The 17,785-nt window shown below is 39.9% G+C and overlaps 1 protein-coding gene across 6 annotated transcripts in view; it reads left to right on the top strand.

Moving 5' to 3' along the window:
• The window catches only part of LYPD6B (LY6/PLAUR domain containing 6B), an 85,231-nt gene extending 68,002 nt beyond the window's left edge, over positions 1–17,229 (top strand). For all 6 annotated transcript variants that reach the window (XM_023752416.1, XM_023752417.1, XM_014454147.1 and 3 more), the window contains 4 exons: positions 5,866–6,018; positions 9,115–9,213; positions 14,941–15,071; positions 16,550–17,229. In XM_023752416.1, coding sequence (XP_023608184.1) covers positions 5,904–6,018; positions 9,115–9,213; positions 14,941–15,071; positions 16,550–16,714 — 510 coding nt within the window. In that variant the 5' untranslated portion in view covers positions 5,866–5,903 and the 3' untranslated portion in view covers positions 16,715–17,229. The remainder of the gene's footprint in view (positions 1–5,865; positions 6,019–9,114; positions 9,214–14,940; positions 15,072–16,549) is intronic.
• Positions 17,230–17,785: the final 556 nt, after the last annotated feature.

Here is a 17,785-nt window from a genome sequence, read left to right as displayed (position 1 = left end):
GATAGGCATGTTGGACTTAGTAGAGCTGCTTTCCTTAAATTACTTATTTCATGTGTTTTATTGGCAGAAGAAGTTGGCCTTGTGCTTGCTGACTCATTTTTAGCCATGTGCTAGAAATGCCAGTGTTTACTACCTCTGTTTGGTCTCTTCTTTTTCAACTCTCCTGAGTCCATAATTTCTTTATTATCTTGACACCTTGTCAGCTCCTTATCGCCCACAACCATTCTTACTTGTTAAGAAAGGTGCTTTTGCCAGGCTTGGAGTAGCTCAGTGGTTGAGCATCAACCTATGAACCAGGAAATCACAGTTCAATTCCCAGTCAGGGCACATGCCTGGGTTGCAGGCTCAATCCCAGTGGGGGTGTGCAGAAGGCAGCCGATTGATGAGTCTCATCATTGATGTTTCTCTCTCTCTCTCTCTCTCTCTCTCTCTCTCTCTCTCTCTCTCTCTTCCTCTCCCTTCCTCTCTGAAATAAATCAAACACACACAAACACACACACAGAGTGGCCAGATTATTATGACCACCTGACGTTTGTAGACAAATTAGCAATAATTTCGTGCTGAAGTTGCTAGAGGGCCAGACCATTATAAATAGGGAAGCAGGTTGTTTACCATGACAGAAGTGATTTTTTTCTGAAGATATGGGTAAACAACGCAATTTAACAGCCTTTGAACATGGGATATATATATACATATATATGTATGTGTGTGTATATATATATATATACACACACTGTATTACATATATATATAAAGAAAGGTGCTCCTTATAGGTCATAGCTAATGACGTTGGTTCTTCCTAAAAAGTATTTATTGAGCACCAGTTTCTGTGTATGTATAATGATAATTGTGATTAATAAAAGTCAAACTCATTAAGCCAAAAGAAAAATGATGTAGGTCATTTTCCCACCCCACCCCAAATTTATGATGTCAAGGATGCCACATGGAAGTGTAAAATGCCACATAGGGGATGAGATGATTACCATGGCTCCAACCTGGGAAATAGTTGCTTTTCTTGACCAAATGCCATACAGGTCTTTTACTCGGGCAGTAGTGGGTGAAAGACTCAGGTAGGGTTTCCTAAATTTACAAATCTGGCTACTTTTTTTAAAAAATATATTTTATTGATTTTTTACAGAGAGGAAGGGAGAGGGATAGAGAGTTAGAAACATCAATCAGCTGCCTCCTGCACACCCCCTACCGGAGATGTGCCCACAACCAAGGTACATGCCCTTGACCAGAATCGAACCTAGGACCCTTCAGTCCGCAGGCCGACACTCTATCCACTGAGCCAAACCGGTTACGGCCAAATCTGGCTACTTGCCATTCCTCAGGGTGCCTGGGAGTTGCCACCCTGGTGTAGCCCTACAAATGTGCCTTGCAGAAATCCCTTCCCTCTCTTGGTAAGAGAAACACAGTGAATTCTGGAATAAGAATTAATATAGTTTCAAAAAAGAGGGCTCATAAAATAAGTGGAAGACCAGGCCCACTACCTGGAAAAGGTGGGTGACATTAATGAGCTCTCTCTGGGGAGGAATGTTTTGAGTTTGAGGAGTGTGGATCAGGTACCTCATGTATATATGCAACTTTCTTAGTGTCAGATATGAAAACATCTAAATCACAGGAAGCTGAATCATAATGGCTGTATTCTGAAACAGCAAGCAGCTGTTTTTAACCATCATGTGAGTCTCAGATTCCTTTGAGGAAATATGTATGGACACAAAATTTTGCCAATAACCTTAAGAAGCTCATAGGTCACCCCTCCTCTACATGAAGAACTCTGCTCTCTATGATGGTCCCGGAGATGTACCAGAATGCTTTAGTCTAACGTGTGTTAAAGATTTCTTTTCTCTTCTGGAGCAAAATACAAGCTCTATTGTAACCTTGTTCTGCAACAAAGATTGCAGTGAGAGCCTACTCAGCAGTTTCAGCAGATAATTTTTAGTTCAGAGTCTCCGTGAAATGATTCTAAATGTAAAACAACTTTCAAATACTATAGTTAGTCATTTGCTTTTTTATGATCCTAATGTCTTTCAGTTGTGAAAATAAAACAGTCATGTTAACACAACCTATACACTGAAAAATGGATAGAGACAGATATAGGTGCTTGGGGTGGGGGTTGGGGGGGCGGGACAGGAAGTGGTAACAGACTATAAAGCATGCCCTGAGAAATGAGACATTTTTATTTAGTGCTTTCCTATCCTACAGGTAAAACCTCTGCAGTTGGAGAGAATTTTGATAGAAAAAGGCTATGCTGTTTTAGTTAAAAATGGGAATGAAAATACATCTAGTCTATACAGAAGCAACATTCTTCCGGTTTACTGTTCACTAGTTTCTAAGAGTAGTAGGTAGACTGAGCTATGTGGAAATGTTTGGAGGGGCTCCATGCTAGGACTTTTGTGCATATGGCTTCTAAACTTCGCTTTCCTCAGGTGCATAAGGGTGATGATAACCTATTCCTTCCAGTTTTGAGGAAGAAAGAAACCAAAAAACAACTCTAACTCTTGATTTTGTTGTCAATGCAGTAATTTTTAAGTTGTCTATCGTCCATTCACTTTTTCATTCAGAGAAATTGTGTGGTTTTTCTGAATTCTATATCCCTCTGTATTCACTATTATAGGAGTTCGGGACCAAGTACTCTAGAGAGGAAGCATTCTTAGTATTTTTCAAAGCAAGATAGTCTAAAATTAAACAATGTATTGACTTTGCCGGATCTGAAATCCTTGCCATGGCCTGGAAGTGCCCGGTCCCTCCACTCCCTGATTTCGTCCGTCTGTTCCCCTTCTCAGCACGCTCTAGTCACACTGGCTGCTTCCTAAATCACCCCAAGGCACACTTCTTCTCATCTTAGGACCTTGGTTTCTATCCCCTTGATTCTTTGCTTGCACAGTTTCTTCTCATCATTTAATTAACATGTAATGTCACCCAGCAGAGACATTCTGGCATCACCCTATACAAAAATAGCTCCTTCTATTCACTAACATACCTCCTTACATATTTTCTTCATAGACTTTATAGCTATCTGAAATTATGTTTTTTACCATATTTATTTCCTGTTTTCTCCCTCAAAAATGCAGACTGCACGAGAGCAATGACCTTGTTGGGGATCCAGTGAATAAAAGTATCTGTTCTTGTGGGGATAAGGACACATATGTAATAACTTAATCAATAAAGAAATTATTTTAAAAAGTATCTGTTCTGCCTGAGGTGTCAATAATGGCATGCTGAATGAATGAATGAGCCTTTGTCTCACACTGAAATTATATGAGGAAAACCAGGGGTTCTGACTTGTGATTTCAAATGGTATGGGGATTTTTTCATAATACTAAATGTTTACTTAGTAAGAATTAGCAAAATGCTGAGCACATAGATAATTTAGTTCAAGTGCTTTACATGTATTAACTAATTTAATTTCTACAATTCTATGGGGTAGGTATTACTATTACTTCCATTTTATAGATGCAGAAATGGTGGTACAGGGAGATTAAGGAACTTGCTTGAGACTACATAGATAGTAGGCTTGGAAGCAGGACTTTGAGCCAGTGCTCTTTACCACCTAGGAGAAGTGCTTGATAAATACACCTTTAACATGTGCCCAGCACTCGGCTGAGTGCTTCATCCACATGGTGTCATTCCATCCTCGCTTCTGTCCTCACTTCTTCACTGAGGTAGGTCCTGTCCTTATGCCTTCTCTACGGATGGGGAAGCTGAGGCTTGGAGAGCTTAAGCAACTTGCCCAAGGTCCCATAGTTGGTTAGTGTTGCAAAAGGGAATTGAATGTAGACAATTGAGTGTAGTGAAATCTATGATCTTAGAGGATCGTAGGCATTGTCTCAAATTATAAGAACACTTTGGATTACTCTTGATACACAGTCATTTTGAAATGTGTGAAGGATGTATTAGCCCTCCTCCTTGACTCAAAGGGTCTTCCATTACTTGGGGATGTGCATTACTTGGCCACAGATTCATAATAAATACATAATAATCCAACTCAGAGAGATAAACAGGAGAAGCAGAATTTGTATCAATACACCCACTCGCCTGTAAGGTATAAAATAGTTGGCTAAATGTATGTTTCTTCAGAAAGAGCATAAGAATGGGTTTTAGAAATCTACCAGTTTTGTTTTTCAGCCCTGAATACTTCCTTAGGGACTTGGAATGAGATGATGGTGTGGCTACATTTTCTCTAATAATCAGTTCCATATCCAAGAGTAGGCATTTTTAGCCACACATGCAAAACCAATATACTCACAACACAAGAGGGGGAAATAAAACTCTAAAATCCACACATTGTTACACCGACTTCAAACAAAAGATCCGTGTAAAGAATTATGCCCATATATGTGGAAAGCAAACTTTTTTATTTGAAAAACTCTATATCCACTGAAACCAGTTGATTGGAAAATGAGTTCAGCCAATATTACTGAACTCTAAGATTCCAGCATTGTCATGGAACTTGTATTACAAGTGCTCTTACATACGCGATGCTATGTGATCCTACCTGAGCTTGGCTGATGCTCACAATTCCCCATGTGAGTGGGCAGGGTGGATGTTATTAAGCCACTTTACAGATGAGGAAATTGAAGTTAATAGAATTTAAAGAGCTTGCCTAGGTCAGGCAGCTAATAAATAGCAGAGCCAGCACCTGAATAAAAGTCTCTGGATTCCAAGTTACATACTTTTTCTGCTGCCCCACCCCTCCCCTTGTCAAAGAGAACCTGTCAGTGGTGCTGTTGTAGGTTCTGAGCATTAATCCTGAAGATTGTTTTACTATCAGGTCTGCTTCTAGAGGGCAGAACCTGTGGAGCTTAAAAATTAATGTATTTTGCCCTGGCCAGTGTGGTTCAGTTGGTTTGGCCTTGTCCTGTGCACCAAAGTGTTGCTGGTTCAATTCCCGGTAAGGGAACATGCCCCTGATGGGGGCATACAGAGGGCAGCAATGGATGTTTTGCTCTCACATCAGTGTTTCTCTCTCTCTCTCTCTCTCTCTCTCTCTCTCTCTTTCTCTCTCTCTCTCCCCCTTCCTTTCTCTCTAAAAATCAATAAAAATATATTTTACTCAGTGCTTTGAGCGTGCCTGCTGTTTTGTTGGGTTTCAGCCCTGCCTACTTTAAGTCCATGAAAGCAGTGAGCAGGACTAACATGATATGGTTTTCAGCTGTTCAAAAACTGTAATTATGTTTCTCTAGAACCTCTGGCAGCTTCTCTTTGTACCCAACGTGACAGAAACTGGCAGGATGGCATTTCACAGTGATTCTTGTTTCTCTTCTCACCGCCTGTGTGCCCTGGGATCCAGCAGACACTTTATGTCTCAGACTCATTGTCCTTTTACCCACTGTCCTTCCTACTGCTTCAATTTTTATTGTTTCCTCCAGGTTTTGAAAGAGTTGCAAAATTTCTCGAATGTAAGTGTTTACTCAAGGAATGGAATGGACAGATTAGCGGTTCAGTAACTTCAGCTGAACAAGTCTCCAAACTGTGGTTGTTAGGAAGTGAGGTGATTCAGCAGGAAGTGAAGTGGGCCAGCCTGAGGCAGTGTTGGGTCGGGGGGTGGGGATGGGGGAATGGGGGGTGGTGGTGCAGCCAGGCCAGTACTGGCTGCTTGTTCTTCTGGAACCCAAATGGCCACTGGATGTCCTGCTAAAACTCAACTGGCTAGTGCAGAGGCCTGACCAGTAGAAGGCAGCCATTGCTTAACTTTCATCTGATCAGAAAGAATACAGTTCCCACATAGGTACTGGCCCTACAGAACAGGTAGATGGTTCAATATATTTGAATAATTAAGCTTTCCAAAGAGAAGCAAAACATACTCCTATTGACATGTAAAATGCATAAAAACTCAACTAGTCTCTCTTTTCATTGTAGATATATGAGTTTTGGACTTGCCCAGACCCAAGGTCAGAATGCTGCTCTTCTGTCATGCTCTAGCTGTAGCAGTTGTCCAGATCTTTATCTTCTCAGAAAACCGGGCCTTTGCCAAGAACATCAACTTCTATAACGTGAGGCCTCCTCTCGACCGTAAGTAGTGGTTACCATTGTAGGTCATGACTGTGGAGCCAGAATGCCCATTTGAAGTTCCTGTTTCCACCTATAGTAACTTTGCCTTTTCGAGACCATTTGGTTTAATACCTCGAATAAGACAGAAAGTCTTCACTGCTTCTGACATTCTCTCCAGTTCTTTGAAATACTTTGGCTTCCTGCTGAAGTCTCAAAAGGGTTCTTGTTTAAGATAATCTCTTGAGCCCTGTGCCTAAGAATGGCAGAGGAAGTTCAGTGTTCTTTGTTCCTCTCTTCACTGGAGGAGGATATTGGCTGTAGGAAGTTTCTGCATCAATGATATAGTCTATCAATGGCCATTAACAATTTGTTTTTTAATCCTCACCTGAGGATATGTTTTTATTTTATTGATTTTTGGAGAGAGAGGAAGGGGGAGAGAGAGGGAAAGAAACATCAATGTGTGAGAGAAACAGCGATCAGTTGCTTCCCATACCTGCCCCAACTAGGTGATCAAACCCACAACCTTTTGTTGTACCGGACAAGGATCCAACCAACTGAGCCACCTGGCCAGGGCTCAATGACCATTAACAATCTTGAAAACAGATTAGTATGTGTAAAATTTGGAGGAAATATACTTGGACTTTCATGAATATTATGTGCATTTAGGAAAGGCTGTAAAACTCAGCTTTCCCACTAATAATTTAAAAATAAATAGCATATCTTATCTATATGATGATTTATATTTTTATATACATATATGTGTGTGCATATGTGCTTGTATACATATGTCATCTCCCCTCCTTTCTCTCTTTTCAGACAAGTAAAACTTATCTACTTCTCTGATATACTTTATTAGAGAGAGGTTGTTATAGATAAAATTTGTTGGTAGAAATGTGAATGCCTGTGGTTCCCACACCTGAAAGAGTATCAGAATCATGATAAATGCCTTTAAAACTAAACATTCCTGGGTCCCTTCTCCAGAGATTCAATAGTCAGGAGGGTGGGCTATAAATTATATTTTTCTTTTCTTTTTCCCCTCCCTCTTCTTTTAAAATAGCTCTCCTGAGACTATAGATACACAGCCAGGCTTGGGAACCACAGTCTTTACACAACTCCTAAAGAGAGCCTGTGTCATTATTGATTTCCACTTTGGACTTTTTTTATTATTTAGGACATTCATTCACCAGCATTAAGTAGTAGTATTTTGTTTTTAGATTTTAAGAAAAATTTCTATTACAGTTGACATACAATATTATATTGGTTTCAGGTATACAGCTTAGTGGTTAGACATTTATATAACTTATGAAGTGATCCCCCAATATGTCTAGTACCCATCTGACACCATATATAGTTATTGGAATATTACTGACTACTAGAGGCCAGGTGCACCAAATTCGTGCACTTGGGGGGGGGGGTCCCCTCAGCCCGGATTGCGAGAGGGTGCAGGCCAGGCCAAGGGACCCCACTGGAGCACGATCGGAGCTGGGGAGGGACATGAGAGGTTGGCCAGCCAGGGAGGGACCATAGGAGGACTCCAGGGCATGTCTGGCCCATCTCCCTCAGTCCCAATCAGCCAGACCCCAGCAGCAAGCTAACCTACCAGTCGGAGTGTCTGTCCTCTGGTGGTCAGTGCACATCATAGCAACTGATCAACCAGTCGACTGTCTACCCCCTGGTGGTTAGTGCATGTCATAGCGACTGTTCGACTGGTTGACTATCTGCCTCCTGGTGGTCAGTGCATGTCATAGCGAGCAGTTGAGCGGCCTTAGCATATCATTAGCATATTATGCTTTGATTGGTTGAACAGACGACCAAACAACCAGACACTTAACATGTTAGGCTTTTATTATATAGGATATTCCCTTTTGTTACTGAGTGTTAGTAATTTAAAACTGTACTGCTTTAATAGGCAAAATGAATTTCACTTTTGTTACTGAAGTGTTAGTAATTTTAAAACTGTACTGCTTTAATAGGCGATATGAACCGAGTTAAAGACGGCTCCCGCGGAGTACGCGCAATTCACGCGAGCTGACTTAACTCGTTTCCCGCACTCCAAGTGTTAATTTCACGTCCTCTGAACTGTCACCTTTGGTATGTCACTCTTGTTTTATGCATCAATATTTATCCTCTCCTGTATCTTCAGTACCCGCTGCTTTCTAATTATCATCCCAACTGTGGTCAGGTTACTAGGATGGTTTGGGGTGAAAGTTTCACACAGGGCTTTATACACTGGCTTATAGAAAAATGTTAAATTTATTGTACTTTTTATTTTGTGCCCATGAAAATAACAAGATAAAAGGTAGGAAAAAAGCATAAAGACAAAAAAGAGAAATGAATATACTAGTTGCTCTCAAACCAGACTGCCAGCAGCTCCTAATTCCTTCTTTCCATAATACCCTGGCCTGAGCATAGGGTCTGAGAATTACTATCATCCCCGTATTTAAATGTTCCATTCTTAGTTGAGGTCTAATGCAATAATTGACATATACAAATGAGATTGTTTGATTGTGGTTAAATGCAGCTGTAACGGAAGTACATGTGGATGGAAACCAGTATGATTTGATGTGCCGGGGACTCCATTAGATATTTTTCTTGCCACCGCCTGTTCAATTTTCACTATACCTCTGCAAGTCATGGGGACCTTCATTGTTACTATTATTATGCATAGTATTATTTCTTTGAAGTTAAAAAGGATGCAGCTAATTAGTGGGAAGGGAAGAGTTCAAGCTCAGGTTAATCTGACTCCAGTTCTTTTCAGGAATGAAACCATATCAAATTATTGGCTCCAATGCTGCCTCCACCCTTACCCATCCCCATATCCCCTTAATCCCCATTATTCCCAAGTTATAAATTATTATAGAACAATACCATGAATATTTCAAAGTGGCTTGTGGAATGATTTTTATTACTCTTTAATAGATATTTATAGGTGAAATATTTAAAGAAAAGGGAATAAAGAAATTGCCCAGAGTTTGGCAGTTAAATCTAGCTCCCTAGAAACAGAAATTCTAAGTATAATGGCTTGTAAATTTTGTCTAATCTTATAAAAGTTGCTAATTTTGTGCCATATTTGATGTTAAAAATGTTTGTCTTTTCACTGTGCATTTTTCTTTAAAGCTACACCATTTCCAAACAGCTTCAAGTGTTTTACCTGTGAAAATGCAGGAGATAATTATAACTGCAATCGATGGGCAGAAGACAAGTGGTGTCCACAAAGTAAGTGAGCTGAGTTTGGGAGACTCCTTTGGGATTACATCTCATTTAGGTGTCTCTTGATAAGCCAACAGGTTGATGTTCTATAGAAATTAGAGATTTCTCTTAAGAGACCATTGTGACATTAGACTATTCTGAGAACACTTGGAAACTGATGGTGTAGCCTCAATTTGTAGTTGTGTGTTACTTGAGAAAGGATTTCTTAAATAGTATTTATTCAAGAGAAAAAATAGACTACAATGTTGACTAAGGCGTTCTAAGAATTTCAGAAATGCTTGATGATATCTCCAGAAAAGTCATACTTACTGGCTAAAGCAGTGGTTCTCAACCTTCTGGCCCTTTAAATACAGTTCCTCATGTGGTGACCCAACCATAAAATTAATTTCGTTGCTACTTCATAACTGTAAGTTGCTACTGTTATGAATCATAATGTAAATATCTGATATGCAGGATGGTCTTAGGCGACCCCTGTGAAAGGGTCATTCGATTGCCAAAGGGGTCGCAACCCACAGGTTGAGAACCGCTGGGCTAAAGCAAAGGAAAGGTTTTGTATTCCTGAGATACAATGATGGTTGGGAAAGTCTTTTATTCATTTGACAAATGTTTTATATTGTTAGTTCGTTTTGTTCACTGATATAGCCTTAGTTTAATCCAGTGCCTGGCCCATATTAGGCACTCAGTAAGTAGTTGTTGACAGAATGAATGGATGCCTTTGATTAGATAGTCAGGGAGTCTTCTCTGAGGAGTGTACATTTGAAAGAAGACCTGAATGACCAAAACAAGCAAGCTACATGGACATCTGTGGGAATAGCATGGTAATAAGAGGGAACAGCAAATGCAAAGGCTACAAGAGGCAAGATTTGGCCTCTTCGGTGAACAGGGAGAAGGCTGGCCAGTGAGGCTTAGTGGAAGAATGTTGAGGAGGTAAGGACTGGGACACACACAGGACCTTCTTTTTCTAATAAAGAGTTTGGATTTTATTGTAAATATGATAGGAAGCTTGTAGAGGGGTTTTAAACTAGGGAATATAAGATGCTAGTTGTGTTCTAAAATATTGCTCTTTGCTGTGTGGAGAAAGGATTGGGACAAGAGTAGAAGGGGACACCAAGTAGGGTATTTCATTATCTTCAGGTGGAGAAGATGGTGACTTGGACCACGGTGGTAGGAGTAGAAGGGGCAAGAGGTTGAATGATATACAAACGTGGAGGTAAAGCAGACAGGATGTCTGATGGATGATTGGGAATTGAGAAACTACTTACAGCTATAAGGAGATTAGACTTAGATTTTAGAAGTACCGTTTTGTTTTGTTTTGTTTTGTTTTTGGTGTGTGTGTTTTGTTTTTTAGTTTTGCAAATGTAAAAGGCGAAAGAAAACAAACAAACTCTTCCAGAATTAGAGATGACTAGTTTCGGTCTACTATTATCTTGAATCTTTTGGAAATTTCTGCATCAAATTATACATAGCAGTGAAATAGACTTACCTCTTCCAGATAAATAGTACACGCTAAAGACCTTAATGCTGCTGGAGTCTCTTATGCCATAAATTAGCACAAGTGATTATGACATATACTCGGGCAGCATTTTTCATTATTTCTTTTCAAGAATAATCAATAACCAAAATATTTTTTGTTGGGGTTTTTACATTCTGTAGAGCAATCCACCTTAAATTGTGTGTGTTTGTGAGTGCATGTGCACAGGGGGTGTATACATTTGGGGACTTGTTTCCACATTTTTTTTGCAGAAATTCATCTCAATTATCGCAGAGTGTTTGAGGATGCCCAACGCCTCTCTTCACTACCTTATTTCTGAGGGTGGTGTTAGTCTTTAACTTTAAAGCCTCCTGAAAACTGGGCGTTACGGGTTAGAACAGTGTAAATTGGGGCATTGGTGTCCATCCTGTTGTGCCTTAACTCATTGGAAACTGTTTTCTTTCTTCTTTTGAATTGCCCCAAAACAGCTCCTACTAGGTCTGTGCATAATGCTCCGATTTGTCATTAATTAATCAAATCCATTTTAATGGGATCATACATGGGTATTTCTGGGTCTTATCTGTTGAAAGATGTGAACAAAAGGGGGAAGCTGCTGGTTCCCACCACCAAGAAAACAGCAGTGTTGGAAGCGGGAAGACAGTCGGCTCTTCCACATCCACCCTGGGAACTGGAGGGTGGCAGGGAGTGACCCTGCATTCCCGCACGCATGCCAGTGCATTCGTGACTGTGCACCAGTCCAGCCACAAGATGCTAACCATCTGGAATTCTAAGTGAGGGTATCATTTCTTACTTTTCTGTTTGTCATTATTCAGGGAAATGATAGTCAACCATTTCTTGGGGCCAACGGACCTGCAGCTATTGTTCTTTGTCATCTTAGGTTTCCTTTTCACCTTACAGCTTTCCTTCTGTGGTCTGCTGGTGTTGTGAAGAGAGGTTCTCTGTGTAACAGGATATGACACGAATGACATTTCTTATTTTATTTACCCTGGCTTTTATTCTGGCTTTCTAGGGCTGCTTTAACATGTGTGACATTTCATATGAACACATGCAGCTACCAGTTTTCAATTCTTTGTTTGGAGCGAAGTTGAAATGCCTTTCCAAAACATTTGGTGGTTCCCTTTCCTTCTGAAACCATAAGTCAGCTACTCTTGTCGAGCATGTTACAGCACCATCTAGTTTGACATTAAGTATACCAAGAGGCAGAATAGTGTCTGGTTAAGAGCACAAACCTTAGAAAACTGCCTAGGTTAGAATCCTACCTCCCACCACTTTCTACCTATGTGATTGTGGACAAGAAACTGTGTTTCAGGCTTTTATTTTATTTTATCTGTAACATGAGGATATTAATATGACTTATCTTAAGACTTACTCTAAGGATTGAATGAGTGAATACATGTAAGAAGAGTATTTGGCTGGTGGTACCCACTCAATATGTGTTCACTATTGTTGTTATTAATTAAATCTTACAACAGCCCTGACAAAATGCCAAGGCACTTATTATCATAATTTACTAAAAAGAAAATGAACCTAAAGCAATTTACATATTCAATGCAATCCCTATCGAAATCCCAATGGCATTTTCACAGAAATAGAACCAAAAACTTTACATTTGTGTGGAACCACAAAAGACCCTGGCTGGCAAAAGCAACTCTGAGAAAAAAGAACAAAGCCAGAGGTATCATACTCCCAGATTTCAAACTGTACTAGAAAGCTGTAGTAATCAAAACAGTATGGTATAGTACTTACAGAAAAACTGACATACCAATGAAACAGAATTGAGAGCCCAGAAATAAACCCATATAAATGTGGTCAAATAACTTATGACAAAGGAGAAAAGGATATACAATTAAGAAAGGAAAGTCTCTTCAATAAATGGTATTGGAAAAACTAGACAGTCATATGCAAAAGAATGAAACTTACACCATACACAAAAATTAACTCAAAATGGATTAAAAACTTGATTGCAAGACATGAAGCAATAAAATACAAAGAAGAAAAACTAAGTTTCTGGACATTGGTCTTATGGGTGTGTTTGTATATTTTACTCCAAAAGCAAGGAAAACAAAAGCAATAATAAACTAATGGGACTACATCAACATAAAAGTTTCTGCACAACAAAGGAAACCATCAACAAAACAAAAAGGCAGCAAACCAAATGGAAGAAGATATTTGCAAATGATATTTCCTATAAGGGGATAATATTAAAAATATATAAAGAACTCATACATTTCAACAACAACAACAACAAAAATCCAATTAAAAAATTGGCATAGGACCGGAATAGACACTTTTCCCAAGTAGACATACAAATGGCCAACAGATATCTGAAAAGATGCTCAACTTCACTAGCTATAATGTAAATGTAAATCAAAATCACAGTGACATACCACCTCACTCCTGTTAGAATGGTTATTATCAATAATATAAGAAATAATAAGTATTTTAAAAGATATGGAGAAAAAGGAACCCTCATTCATTGTAAACAGGTATAGCCATGATGGAAAACAGTATGGAGGTTCTTCAAAAAATTAAGACTAGAACTACCATAGGGTCCAGCAATTCCTCTTCTGGGTACTTATCTGAATGAAAACACTAATTTGTAAAGATAAATGCACCTCCATGTTCATTACAGCATTATTTATAATAGCCAAGCTATGAAAGCAACCTAAGTGTCCACTGACAGACGAGTGGTTAAAGAAGAGTGGTGCATATATGCAATGGAAAACTACTCAGCCATAAAAAAGATAGAAATATTGAAATATTGCCAATATTTCTTGAGGGTATTGTGCGAAGTGAAATAAATCAGATGGAAAAGAACAAAAAACACATGATTTTATTCATATATGGAATATAAAACCAAAAAGTAACAAACAAAGTAACAAAACAAAACAAAGATAAAGTCATGGATACAACAGATGGGTGGTTACTAGAGGGGAGGTGGGAGAGCAAATTGGGTAAAGGGGCTCAAATATATGCTAACAGAAGGAAACTAGACTTTTCATGGTGAGCACACAGTATAGTATACAGATATCAAATGATAATATTATACACATGAAATTTACATAATGTTAAGAACCATTGTTAACTCAATATTTTTTAAAAATAATAGTAAACATTTAAAAAAAAGAAAATTACCTCAAAGGTGCTAACGTGGCTTGCTTGCTTATGACAAAGGCAATTTCATAAGTCCAGTATTCTCAACTTTAGTCAAATATTTTCCCCCATTCTATGACGTTGCTGTTGTAGTCTCTTCTCAATAAACAAAACAGCATTTTACTGGCCTGAGGTAACTATAGAAGAGTTACAGAACTAAAGCGAATGTTCTGGGAGAGTGAGTGAAATCACTCTCTTTAAAGAACCCTAAGTAATAAGATGTGAGTGATTAAAGCTATAAGGATAGGTCCATGTAGAAATGGGTTAGCTATAAAATGGGGGAAGGGGACAGATAAAGTAACAGTTAATTAAAGAAGAAGAGAACATAGAAATACTTTGAGTAAGGAAGGCGGTCTTGATGTGTACTTTGAAGCACCTGCTTTTCATTCCACATGGCCTATTAATGTATCAAATGTTGAATAATGCAACCAGAGTATTCTGATCCATTGCATTTTAAATTCACACTTTCACTTTATTTTAGGCATAGAACATGCGCTTCAGAGAGAGAGAGAGAGATGAGGCAGAGACAGATACTGACACTTTCATATGAAATGGGCAAACCTATGGTTTTGATGAAAAGCTTGTCCAGTTTTTTCTCAGTCTTAGCTGGCACCAAAGGATAGGTGCCCGTTTCATATTCATTTTAAAAATGCACGAGTGCTTAAAAATGAATATATATATATATATATATATATATATATATATATATATATACTATTTCAGAGAAGAAAGAAGAGGGAGAGAGAGATAGAAATATCAGTGATGGTGATGAGAAAACCATTGATCGGCTGCCTCCTGTACCCCCCACACTGAGGATTGAGCCCACAACCCAGACATGTGCCATGGCGGGGAATCAAATTGTGACCTCCTGGTTCATAGGCTGACACTCAACCACTGAGCCATGCTGTCTGGGCCAAAAGTGAATGCCTTTTAAAAAATACCACCTAGAAACTCTAGAGATCTCTGCTATTGTATTTCTTGCCTAGAAACCTGAGGATCATCCTGAATCTTAGTCATTTCTGAAGTGATTGTTGAGTGTCTTTTGCAATGTGAAAAATGAAGTCCTCTTTTCTTTTCCTCCTGCCTAGACACACAGTACTGTTTGACAGTTCATCACTTTACCAGTCATGGAAGAAGTACATCCATCACCAAAAAGTGTGCCTCCAGAAGTGAATGTCATTCAGTTGGCTGCCACCACAGCCGAGATTCTGAACATACAGTAAGGAGTGTGCGTGTGCGTGTGAGTGTGCGTGTGAGTGTGCGTGTGTGTGTGTGTGTGTGTGTGTGTGTGTGTGTGAAGTTACTGCCTTAAGGTGTCTTGCTAGTGATGGTTAGTTATACGTCATGGTAATATGTTGAACCTGTTTATATAGTGATGCAATGGGACCTAAGAGAAGTTGAAGACTTTCTGTTCTTCAACAAAAAATGTTCTTCAACAAAAAATAATGTTACTAAAAGCAAATGATAGTTCCCAGACTCCAGGGCTAGACCCCAGACCTTGGACTTTGGGTGAATTGTCTGAAGTCGTGTCTGAAAGCCCAAGAATAAACCATCCATGAGAGAAGGACAAGTGCTACAGAGCTCAGCTCACCTATTTTGCTTATGGCCAGAAATCACCAAGAAGACTGGACAGGGCAGCTGGAAGGTGGAAAGAGGAAAACGGTGGCACCTTCTCACCCACTAGCTCTGCTTAGATGAGGAAGCAAGAGTCTGAAAGATTAACCTCAGTTTAATATGATGAACTATAGATACATTTTAGATCAATAGAGCTCTCTCATTTTCTCATTCTAACATCCTAAGTGAGCATTTTACTCTTTTATATGTCTGGAACCCTAAAATGCTTGAGAAAAAATTACTTGAGAGTATGTTAATTTCATGAGGTTTTAGAACTTGACTTAGCCTGTATGTACAGAAAAGTGGCTTCTAGCTCTGGCTGCAGGGAGAGTCTCCTGGGGAGCTTGTGGTGGTGGGAGGGGCCATCCCAGGCCAACTGAGACAGAACCTCAGGGTGGGGTCCTGAGCGTCAGCCTACGTTAAAAAGCACTGATAAAGATACTTAAGAGTCACTGTCTTTATCTTCCCTAGCCATCCTGGAAGCCTCTATGAATGGTGAGGATTATAAGGTTGAGGCATTTTACCAGGTATTACGGCAGGTGATGGCTTTCCCTGAAAACACCTTGTGCTATCAGGGAGCAAGCAGTTTTCATCGCTCAGCAACCATAATTAGCAAGTCATTGCTGTTGTAATGATAGTAATCAGGTGTTCTATAGACAATAGAGGGGCATTATTATCCCCTAACAAGGAGTGCTGAGAAAGAAAATCAATGGGCAATCCAAGATGTTTCTAGCTCTCATTTTTGTTTCAGTGTTTTCCCTTACAAGCCTTCAGAAGATTTGTTGACTCAATCAAACAGTCTTATTCAGTTGCCCTTCCTCTTCTTTCCCCTGCTTATGCTTGGGCTGGTATAGATAAAACACGGTTAAGAAAAGATTCTCCAGATGTTCCTTACTTTTAGGTCAATGGAAGGAAGGCTACCCAAGGGCCTGGGTGGCTGATAGACTGTTAACCAACTCTCATTCTGTCTGTCCTCAGCTAGAGATCCAGAAGCTTTTGTTTTGTTTTGTTGTTTGTTTCACCCTTCCCTCTTCTTCCTGCTACTCATTCTCTCATTTCCCTCTCCTCTTCCTTTTGTAACAGGAGTGTAGGTCGTGCTGTGAAGGAATGATCTGCAATGTGGAATTACCCACCAACCACACTAACGCGGTCTTCGCCGTAATGCACGCTCAGAGAACGTCTGGGAGCAGTGCCCACACGCTCTGCCTGCCAGCGCTTGCCTGGGTTTTCATGCTTCCGTTGATATGATGCCGCCATTCCTAGGAGAGGCAGAGCCCAGCCCTCTGACGCACAAACTAAAAACTGTGTAAACAGCGAACTTTTGAGTGAAGAGCAATCTTGCAATTGGTGAAGAGTACACATTGGACCCAAAGCAGAAGACAGTTGTTTGCTTGGTTAAAAAGCTCTTGCATGAGGCCATGGGATTCAGGAAGGGAATTTGGCCCGGACTGAGGGCATTATCTGGCTTCCAGGCTTCCCGGTCAAAGAGGCTGCATTTTGTCACTTTTGCAGGAAGGATCCTGCCAGCACCCACAATGGACAGGCTGTAGTAGCCTATGTTGTCCCCACCTGACCAGGCCTTTAGCTGAAAGGACTCCTTGACCTCATCGATCCTTTCAGAAGCTGCTGGGTCAGATCTTCTCTTTCTGTGATTAGCTCAGAGTGTCTCTGGGAAGTTTAACCCTTCCCCCGGTGAAAAAGCAATGTGTGCTAATTGTGTGTGTGTGGAGGAGAATAAAGCTTTTAAATTATGCAGAGTAAAATGCATGCTTGGGTGTTGCCTGACTGACATGAAGATCTCAGATGAAACACATTTACCAGTGTCATAAAGGAGGTCACTGAAGTTATGCTTTACACACATCCTGGGGGATATTTTCTGGCTTAAACTATAAAACGTCATGCCAAAGTGACTTAGTATTTTCTTTTTGGGGAAGTATACTTCTTAGAATGCTAAATGCAAAGTATGTGAATTTAGAAGGTCAGGAAACCTCCCTGATGAAGGAGGATGATACCTTATCACACGATGAACCCTCAGGAGTAGCAGATTAAAGTCAGAGAACCTAGCAAGAGGGTCCCTCTTCCCCGCAGTCAGCTTCTCTCTGGCAGGGCCACCAAGAAAACTTTCTAAAACCATCCTAAAACATTGTGTCCCCATATCTCCTTCTCTTTCCCATTTTGAACAGTCTCAGAATTTCAAATAAGCACCTTCTTATTCCTAGAATCCTGATTTCCTGCCTTTACACTTTGGAGTGATCTTTAAACACTCTGCCCTTCTATGCATAGTGATGAGTTAATGGAGTCTTTGTGTTTTATTGAACA

This window comes from Myotis lucifugus, unplaced genomic scaffold, assembly GCF_000147115.1.
Source record: "Myotis lucifugus unplaced genomic scaffold, Myoluc2.0 scaffold_32, whole genome shotgun sequence".
In the NCBI taxonomy this organism is placed as follows: Eukaryota; Metazoa; Chordata; class Mammalia; order Chiroptera; family Vespertilionidae; genus Myotis; species Myotis lucifugus.
The sequence above is the reverse complement of the archived record's forward strand: the minus strand, read 5'-3'. Positions and strand labels throughout refer to the sequence as shown.